At 49.2% G+C, this 9,678-nt stretch overlaps 1 protein-coding gene across 4 annotated transcripts; it reads right to left on the bottom strand.

Annotated features, from left to right (window-relative positions):
* Positions 1 to 1,264: 1,264 nt before the first annotated feature.
* On the bottom strand, positions 1,265 to 9,218 carry LOC131196513 (zinc finger protein 467-like). Of its 4 annotated transcripts, XM_058179325.1 has the most exons (5): positions 8,700 to 9,218; positions 7,073 to 7,184; positions 6,855 to 6,938; positions 5,047 to 5,160; positions 1,265 to 3,919 (listed from the first exon to the last, which is right to left on the bottom strand). In XM_058179325.1, exons 1-5 carry the CDS (start codon positions 8,733 to 8,735, stop codon positions 2,055 to 2,057), a joined length of 2,211 nt encoding a protein of 736 aa, XP_058035308.1. In that variant the 5' UTR covers positions 8,736 to 9,218; the 3' UTR covers positions 1,265 to 2,054. The 4 variants fall into 4 exon arrangements, with proteins under 4 accessions (XP_058035308.1, XP_058035309.1, XP_058035310.1 ...); XM_058179326.1 differs by lacking the exon at positions 6,855 to 6,938 and having other exon boundaries at positions 1,266 to 3,919; positions 8,354 to 9,216; XM_058179327.1 differs by lacking the exon at positions 6,855 to 6,938 and having other exon boundaries at positions 1,267 to 3,919; positions 8,700 to 9,214.
* Between the last annotated feature and the right edge of the window lie 460 nt (positions 9,219 to 9,678).

The raw sequence follows: 9,678 nt of genomic DNA, 5'->3' as shown, positions 1-9,678 counted from the left end.
ACTTTTTTTCACGGGCTTATAATCCAAATTCAGACCCTCGGCCACTTGAACTCATATTTATGACCGTTTCTGCATCCTGGCGGGGTGTGTCACATGATCCCCCCCTTGGCAACTATTCTGGTGAGCCAAAGTCCACGGGGGAGGGGTTGTGTGTGTGTCCACACTTGATTCACAACCAGGCAATTAACTACAGCGGCCCAGCAAGGTCGTAAAAACGGGGCAGGACTCACGGAGGGAACATCTGGCATAGCTTCCATTGTGGTCGTATGTCACGGACTGGCTGTGGTTCTCCCTTCCAAAGGTGGCTAGTCATTCTATTCCAAGCCATGAATGGATTAAACCTGATTTGTCGAGGAAAGCTCCTGGCCAGGTTTTGGATCACTCTTATGGCTGACCAACACAAAGCCTGGGTTCACACGTTAAACCTAGATTCCCTGAGCTTAATTCCAAAAAAAATAAAGAAACCAGGATTAGGAGGTCGCACCTGGGTTCAAATCCACAGCCCGGCAATGACAGACATGTGGGGTATTTGGGTGGTTTTCTTGCAGACGTTTCTTGACCCAACTAGGGAACATCATCAGTACTAGAAGGGAGGAGGAGGAGGACGACTGTGGGGTTTTTGGTTTGATAAATAGTTTGGCTATTTTCTGCAGACGTTTTATTATCAAATTAGGTAACATCATCAGTACTAGAAAGAAGGGTTTGTAAGGGGGAGGAGGAGGAGGACTGTGAGGTCCTGGGTTTTCCCTGAGCTTTGAGGTTTTCTTGCAGACATTTCATGACCCTACTATGCAACATCGTCACCTTCTAGCCCTGGTGACCTTCCCTAGTTGGGTCATGAGACATCAGCAAGAAAACAACCCAGCCTGTAGACCCCCTAGGAAGCCCACAGTTCAACCCTGATCTATATAGACATTTTCTTTTAATATTCAAGAGCATTCAGGCTCAAATGGTGCAGAGGATACAAAATATTTTAATCTCCTTATTTAGTATATAAAGCAGACAGAGATAATAGAATTTAACCATTATAGCATCTAGAAAGTATATTTGCTTTTCCAGTTTTTTTAAGTGCTCTAAAAAGCTGAAAATACTCCAAAATGGTATGAAATATATTTCTTCCTTTATGTTCTTCCTTTATATTTTATATTTCAATATATTTTGACTTTTAAAGACACAACCCCTAAGGCACAATACATCAACAAACAACAACAATCAGAGGCAGGATTCCTTTTTTTTTATTGTTTACATCAAAGATTACAAAACGTACTTTATATTTGCTTTATGATGCTACTAAAATGATTTGTCTACTCTTATTTTTCTACACCCCCCCCAAAAAAACAGAGTTCTGTTATTATTTAAAACCCGAAGTTTTAAAAACCCGATAATGGGTATTTTGCTAATAAAAGAGAGAGAGATTCAGTACGGGAAACCCCCCCCCCACCTCTGGGTCAGCCATCTCTGGATCGCAGCCCTCCACAAAGTGTGGTGTGTCTTTTGCAATCATGGTTATGAGAGATCGGGGTTGTGTCATTCACAACCGTCAAAACCTGGAAAGGCAGAGGGAGAACAGGGTTGTCTGAGACTGGCTGTCAGAATAAATTAGGTGTAAATCAGCTCATTCAATGCGCCAAGGCAGGGGTCCTCAACACAACAGTCGCAGCATGCTACTGAGCCGTGATCTGTTCACAACTGGGCCACAGCAGCAGTGGGCGAGGGTGTGCACACTACTGGCACGAGCGGTGGAGGTGCGTGCTGCGACTTGTGGAAAAGGAGCTTGCAGTCCACTCGTGCCGTCCACTCACGCGGAACCATCCTTGACTCCCACGCCACACCAGTCCCCAAAGCTGGAAAGGTGGAGAACTCTGCTCTACAGTCCACAATGTTGCAAATTGCAAGGATGCGCAAATGTCATTTTTCGCTTGCAGGATCTGTGTCTTTTTTTCTGGGCCACCAAAATGTTTCCTCCCCGTAGCCAAATAGCTGCTTGAAATGGATGAAGGGCACCGAAGCGACAAAATGCCCATGGCACAAAGCGGGTAGGATTTAGGGGGCCTTCACTGCCAGGGAGATTCCAAAGCCATGGGTAACAGGAGAGGCGGCCGCTGCTCAGCCGGCTGCAGCAGAGAACTCTGTGACATGGCGGTCACCCAACCAGTGGTGTTGGGCAGCGGGGCACTGGTGTGGGTGCGCTCGTGGCGCAAGAGATGGGTCTTGCGGCTGAAGCTGCGGGCGCAGTGGGTGCAGATATATGGGCGCAGCCCGGTGTGCACCGCCTGGTGACGCACCAGGTTGGTCTTGGAGCTGAAACGGCGGGGACACTGGGTACAGGCGTGGGGTCGCAGCCCCGTGTGCACGGCCTCATGGCGGGCGAGGTGCGATTTGCGGCTGAAGGCACGCCCGCACAGAGGGCAGGCAAAGGGGCGCTGCCCGGCATGGGATTTGACATGCGCCAGCAGACTGGCCCGGGTGCTGAAGGCGCGTCCGCACTGCGCGCAGGCATAGGGGCGCTCAGCCGAGTGTTGGTTGCGCCAGTGTCTCTGCAGGTGGCGTTTGTGGGCGAAGCAGCGGCCGCACTCATTGCAGGCAAAGGGGCGCTGCCCCGTGTGGCCCCCGCACTGGTGGGCGGCCAGGCCGGCACGGTGCGCAAAGCTACGCTCACAGTGGGGACAAGCGTAGGGCAGGAGGCCCATGTGGCCACGCAGATGCGCCGTCAGGTGGCGCTTGTCACTGAAACCGCGGCCACACTCTGCACAGGAGAAGGGGCGCCCGCCCTCAGCGTGGAGCCGCTGGTGGGATGCCAGGTTCTTCCGCCAGGCGAAGGCTTTCCCGCAATCGGAGCACAGGAACGGCTTCTCTTCCAGTGGTTGACTGGTCCCTGCATCTTCCTCTGGTTCGATCTTGCTGACCTGCTCCAAATACGGTGCACCCTCCACGGTCTGCACCCCGCAGAGGGCTCTACAACTTGCGGGATCCAGGAAAGCTTCCCCCAGGGGCCGGTCCTCCCTCTCTGCACCTGGGACCCCACCCAGCTCCGGCTCGGCCTTAAAGAGGAAGGGGCCCTGATTGGGCTCCGTGTGCCCCACACAGGAGGGGAGAAACTTCCCCAGCTCCATCCCAGGCCCATACGGGAAACTAGCTTGTGCACGATCGCCCTGAACCCTGCAGTTCTGTCCCAAGACAGCAGAGGTAGCCAGGTTCTCTCCAGACGGGGGTACGTTCCCCACTAGGCCTAGCTCCAGGCCGTTCCCATACGAGGAGGTTGCTTGTCCCAACTCTGCAGGGTCTCCAACGCGGGCCACCTCCTCTTCGTGCAGCCGCTGGTGGCGCAGCAGGTGTCGACGGTGGACGAAGCTGCGGGGGCAGAGTGTACAGGCGTGGGGCCGCTCACCAGTGTGGGTCAGCTGGTGGCGTACCAAGTGGGTCTTCTTGCGGAAGCTCTTGGGGCAGCGGTCGCAGGGAAAGGGCCGCTCGCCAGTGTGCACCCGCTCGTGTGAACCCAGATGAATCTTTTGCGAGAAGCGGCGTCCACAATGGGTGCAGGCGAAAGGACGCTCACCAGTGTGGACACGGGCGTGGCGCGTCAGGTGTGCCTTTTTTCCAAAGGCCTTGCCGCACTGCAGGCAGGCAAAGGGGCGTGGGCGGGGGTCCCCGAGGCTGCCACCAAGTGGTGGCGCCGGGTGCTCGCAGCGTGGACAGCCCAGTGGCTTGTCCTCACTCAACATCTGCCACTGCTGCAGAGCCAATCCAGAAAGTTCTCCCAGCCCAGCTCCGTCCTTGTAATCAGGTCCTGGGATGCGGCCCTCCGATTTGCAGGCGCTGGCAAGGGGCAGCCCCGAGAGCAGCGCCTCCGTGCTCAACCCTGCCGGCCACTCTGTGTAGTCCTCAGCTTCCACTTTCACTGTCCGGATGAGCCAGTCACCTGCGGAAGATAGGATTCAAAGTCAAGAAGGCACAAAACAGAATCAGCCCAAATGGATTAGAATTCGGAAGAGGGGAAATCTGGGATGAAGACCTTCCTGTCAGCCCTGGAGGGACGAGGTGTACCTCACAGGGCCTGTAACAAAGAGGGATTACCTGCAGTTCCAGCATTGAGGCTGGTTGCAAATGCTTATTGCAATGCTCTCTACATGGGGCTACCCCTGAAGTGCACTCGGAGACTCCAGTTAGTCCAGAATGCAGCTACGCGGGTGATTGAGGGAGCTCCACGTTGCTCCCGGGTAACACCACTCCTGCGCAGTCTGCACTGGCTACCTGTGGTCTTTCGGGTGCGCTTCAAGATTCTGGTTATCACCTTTAAAGCGCTCCATGGCTTAGGGCCTGGGTACTTACGGGACCGCCTGCTGTTACCTTATGCCTCCCACCGACCTGTACGCTCTCACAGAGAAGGTCTTCTCAGGGTGCCGTCCGCCAAGCAATGCCGGCTGGTGGCCCCCAGAGGAAGGGCCTTCTCTGTTGGAGCACCTACCCTCTGGAACGAACTTCCCCCCGGTTTGCGCCAATTATCTGACCTTCGGACCTTTCACCGGGAATTAAAAACCTATTTATTTATCCAAGTGGGACTGGCTTTATTTTTAAATTTTCAAATTTTAAACTTTTTGTAATTTTATATGGGGTATTTTAGGTTGGGTCAATTGACGGTTTTAATTTGGCCATTATTGAATATGTATTTTAAATTGATATTTTAATTTTGTATATTTAAATTGTTTTAACTTTGGCTGTACACCGCCCTGAGTCCTTCGGGAGAAGGGCGGTATAAAAATTTAAATAAATAAATAAATAAATAAATAAATCACCGTTTGTTTGACGACCTGCAAAATGGCCATCACTGCCCCACCCAGAGATTTGGAAGTGCACGGGGGTGGGGGAGGGGGGAGGGGGAGGGGGGCAGGAGTATCCCGAAACCGAGGCAGGAAAGCGGTCCACAGACAGGCCAGGACTGACCTATCTAGAGCCACCGAGGTGAGGTATGTGCAGCCTGCATATGCTCAAAGGCACCCTTCACAGCATTGACAAGCTGATTTCCCGCCATGTGTGACGTCACCTCACCTGGACAATTCTTGGCTGGGTCCTTTGGGTCTTCTGGCCCACCAGGTCTCTCTGTTGTTTCCTGCAGCCGCTGGTCAGCCTTGATGGCCTGTTCGAAGGCGGGATGGTTAGATCCTATCCCAGGAAGCGAAATAAAGATACAGGTAATTAAAATAAAATTAAAATAAAACAGTAACAAACAAACAAGATAAAATAAGAAATACAATTAAGTTAAACTGAATTAAATGAAAATAAAGTAAAATAATAAATTAAATTGCCTTTGTTAAGAAATGGTGGAGGGTCTAGATGACCTAGAAGGTCCCTTCCAACTCTGTTAAATTAAACTGAATTAAATGAAAACCAAGTAAAGTAAAAAAACAACAAAGAAATGAAAATCCATTAAACTGAAATAAAATAGTAACATAAAAAATAAGAGTAAATTAAAACAAAAAAATGAATTATTTTAATTTAATTCAAGTTAAATTAAAATCATAATTAATTAATCTCAATAAATAATTAAGATAGTACAATAAATAATAGAAATAAAAGGTAAAATAAAATAATAAATTGAACTAAACTAAACAATAAAATACAACAAAAATAAACTACAAAATAAAAATAAAATAATAGTAAAAACACATTAAGTGAAAATAGCTAAATAATTAAAACAATAAATACAATGTAAATACATATTATTTACATTATATATTATAATTACATGTATAATTATATACATTTATACATATAAATTTATATGTATATATATTTAAAGTTATGTAGGTCTTATATAAGTAATATTTATAAATATATTTTATATTTATCAATAAATGTATTTATAAATAAAAAATATATTTGATTAAATATAATAAAATATATAATTCATATATAATAAATTATACAAATAATGGTAGAGGGTCTCTTGTTTGAGCAGGGGGCTGGACTAGAAGACCTCCAAGGTCCTTTCCAGCTAGGTGCTGATTCGAATAAATAAATGAATAATTAAAAAAAAATAAAACAAGGTAAAATAAAATAATTTAAATTAAATCAAACCGATTGAAATAAAACTAAAAGAATGAAATAAAACAAAAAATTAAATTAAAATATCTTAAAATAAAATAATAAAATATAAAGTGGCTGTGTGCGTGTGTATACGTTCCAGCATAACACATCAAGCAATTTCAGATGATTTACTCTCTGGGAACAAATATTGTGGGAGTAAGAAACCCCTAACGCCCCTCGAGATAAATATAGCAGCCCTTCCGCCCATATGGTTGGTCCCGGCGGCCTTCTGAAGCGGCCACGGCCACCCACTGGGCCATTCCAGATGGCGAGGAAGACCGTCGCCACTGGATCAGTGCCAGCCCAGGTGGTTACCGCAGTGGCCAGCCATGCGCAGCCCCAACACCAGCCGCCACTGGATTGTGGTGGGCGTAGGCAGCCCGATGGACGCAGGGTGGGGCCCAGAGACTTATAGTGATTTTGTGTATGATTTCACATTATAGTGTGTATACTGTACGTATAGTTTTAAAAGCCTGTAAGGATTAGGATACATAAATACCTGGACAACGGCAGGTTATCAGCTAGTAATAAAATAAAACCAAAAATTGGGCCAAAGTCACCCAGCCGGCTTTCATGCCTAAGGCAGAACTAGAACTCCCCGTCTCCTGGTTCCTTAACCACTAGTCTAAATTGGCCTATCTTGACTTGTACCCGGGCCCGCATGGGATAGAATGACTTTTGGGGTCAAAAGACCATCCCCTCTCTCCTCCTCGTCTTCTGTCCGTCAGCCTCCTTCCCCCATCACCCCAGGATTCGATCTCAGGACCGACCTGTATCGGGCGTCTCCGCTGCCCCCTTGGCTGGTAAAAGACCCCCATCCTGTGGGGCCGTCTCCGGTTTGGCGAGCAGGGCGCCTGCAAAGGAGAAAGACCCCGGTGGGCAGGTCCACAAAAGACTCGGGGAGGGGCACAAAGCCTTCAAGATGGGGGATTCCCAAAAATTAGGGGAGCGGGGTGCTTCCGGTGAAAGTGGCCAGCTGCCAACTTACCCAGAGCGATTGTGGTGGCGGAATTCTCACGCATGGCGTTGTCCCGTCCTGTCCAGCCACGCCAGTGCCCGGGCGCCAAACGGAGAGAGGGGTCCTCACCCCGCACTGGCACCTGGGAGAAACCAAAAGGCCGAGGCAAAATTAGGTTCAGGGTGTAATTCTTTAGGTTAACCCCGTTCCAACCTCCCCGCCCAAGACCACCCCTTCTTGCTCTCTGTGCCCCTCTACCCACTTTGGGAAAAGCCAGAGGGCAGAGATGGGAGATTTAGGGCAGGGTGATCGGCCCTGCTCCCAACCTTCGTCTTCTCCTGGCAGAGTGGCCAGACGATCAAGGGAGGGACGGAGGGAGGGAGGGAGGGGAGGGAGATAGCAGTAAAAGAAAGGAAGAAGGAAGAAAAATGAGAAAGGGAAAAAGAAGAAAAGAAGGGAGGGATAGGAAGAAAAGAAAGCGTGAAAAAGAAAGGATGGAAAAGGAAAAAGAAGGAAGAAAAATGAGAAAGGGAAAACGAAGGAAGCCAGGGAGGGAGGGAGTTAGCAGGAAAAGAAAGGATGGAAAAGAAAGGAAGAAAAATGAGAAAGGGAAAAGAGAAGGAGGGAGGGAGGGAGGGACAGGAAGAAAAGAATGTGTGAAAAAGAAAGGATGGAAAAGGAAAAAGGAAGAAAAATGAAAAAGCGAAAAGGAAGGGGGAGGGGGAGGGAGATAGCAGGAAAGGAAAGGAAGGAAAAGAAAGGAAGAAAAATGAGAAAGGGAAAAGGAAGGAAAGAAGGGAGGGAGGGACAGGAAGAAAAGAAAGTGTGATAAAGAAAAAATGGAAAAGAAAGAAAAAAAGGGAGAAAAATGAGGAAGAAAGGAAGGAAGGAAGGAAGGAAAAAGAGGTGAGAGGAAAGATGGGAGGAAGGAAGGAAGGAGAAAAGGAAAGGAAGGAAGGAAAGAAAGGAAAAGGAAGACTGAGAGAAGAAAGGAAGAAAAAAGGAAAGGCAAAAGAAGAAAAATGAGAAATGGGAAAAGGAAGGAATGCTGTGAGAGAAAGAAGGAAGGTAGGAAGGAAGGAGGGAGAGAGAGAAGAGGAAAAGAAAGGAAAAAGAAGGGAAACAAAGGGAAAAAGGAAGACTGAGAGAAGAAAGGAAGGAGATAGAAAAGAAAGGATAGAAAAGGAAGGAAAAAGGAAAAAACGAGGAAGGGGGAAAAAAGGAAGGCTGTGAGAAGGAAAGGAAGGGAAAGGAAGAAAAATGAAAAAGGGAAGGAAGGAAGGAAGGAAGGAAGGGGTACCATCAGCACACCTGTCCAGGTAGATGCACCTGCCCAGCCCAGGTAGAGAGGACAATACCCAGCCTGCCATTACCCCACCAATGGTCCACAGCAGAGGCTGATGGAGGAGGGGAGGTTGGCATGCCAATCAGTTTTTTTTTTAATTTGGCAATTTGTATTTTCCCTTTCTGAATGCAGGCGGTCCTTGATTTATGACCGATTTCCCATCGCTAAGCAAAATACAGACTCTCACTCCCGTTTACGACCTTTCTGGGCTTGGCCGTTAATTAATTAATTAATCGGTATTTTCAGGGAGCCTGGCTTCCCTTTCAGAATGTGGGTGGTCCTCAAACCTACAACCACCAACAGGAGCCCCACCTCTTGGCTGCTAAGCAAGGCGGAACACTGCTCCATTGTATGACCTCCTGGCACTGCCTTCGTTCAAACACATCCCTGCAGTTGTCGGTCGTTAAGTAAATCGGGCTTACGCCGCATCAACTCAGCCTGTTGGACGGTCGCAAAATGTGTGATGCTCGGCTACTGACTCATATTTAAGATGGTCGTGTGACACAAACACACACACTGCTGCAACCCTACCACCGTCATAAATACAAGTCAGTGAATTTTGGGGACGTGACGGGTGAAAACGTCCTTCCTCTGCATGAGGTCCTAACTTGGAACGGTCACTAAACGAATGGTCGTACGTCCGAGGACTGGTGGTAAGAGCAGCTAGGAGCCAATCTTTTGGCTGCTTGAAAAGACCCCTCCCCTTTTTCTTCCTGTTTTGGGGCAAGAGAGGAGGGGCGTAAGGGGAGTGGGGAGATTGGTATGGCAAAAGGAGCCCCCTCCCCAAATAGCCAGGCAGCTCCTCCCTTTGCCCACCTCAGTTCCTTCCTCCCCTCCCCTTTCTCTCAGGGCCCCCTCCCCAAATGCCCTCTGCCTGCCTTTCCCGCCCGATGGGGAGGAGTCTGCCTGGAGATCGAACCCCGCCCCCTCCGCTTCCCAGTCCTCTGGGCATGGACAAAATGGGACCCCTCCCCCCAAACCCCGCTCTCACAGGTCTCCTTCGTGGTGGTGGGGTTTTCCTTAGGGATGGGGGTCCTGGAAGGGAGTGGGGGTGGCTTTCCCAAAAGGGAAGACCCCTCCCCTCCGGCGTCTCCTGTGCTAAACTCTGCTGCATCCCTTTTGAGTGGGGGCGTCCCCTTACTCCCTCCCCACCTGGAGAGAGGAGGGGGACCCACAAGCCGCTAGGGGACCCCCTCCCCTAATTGGCACCTCCAGCTTCGAGGCGTGGAAGAGAGAGGAGGGGGACCCACAAGCAACACCCCCTCCCGAGCGGAGCAAGCCCCTTCGCCAG

This window comes from Ahaetulla prasina, chromosome 4 (genome assembly GCF_028640845.1).
Source record: "Ahaetulla prasina isolate Xishuangbanna chromosome 4, ASM2864084v1, whole genome shotgun sequence".
NCBI lineage: Eukaryota > Metazoa > Chordata > Lepidosauria > Squamata > Colubridae > Ahaetulla > Ahaetulla prasina.
This window is presented reverse-complemented; position numbering and strand designations above follow the sequence as displayed.

Bases quoted from the DNA above. Each gene is read 5' to 3' on its own strand.
- LOC131196513 (XM_058179325.1), bottom strand. From the start codon at position 8,735: ATGGAGCAGTGTTCCGCCTTGCTTAGCAGCCAAGAG. The intron at 6,939-7,072 runs GTAAGTTGGCAG...TCTCCTTTGCAG, and splicing joins CGCCACCACAATCGCTCTGG to GCGCCCTGCTCGCCAAACCG. The intron at 3,920-5,046 runs GTGAGGTGACGT...TATCTTCCGCAG, and splicing joins CCCAGCCAAGAATTGTCCAG to GTGACTGGCTCATCCGGACA.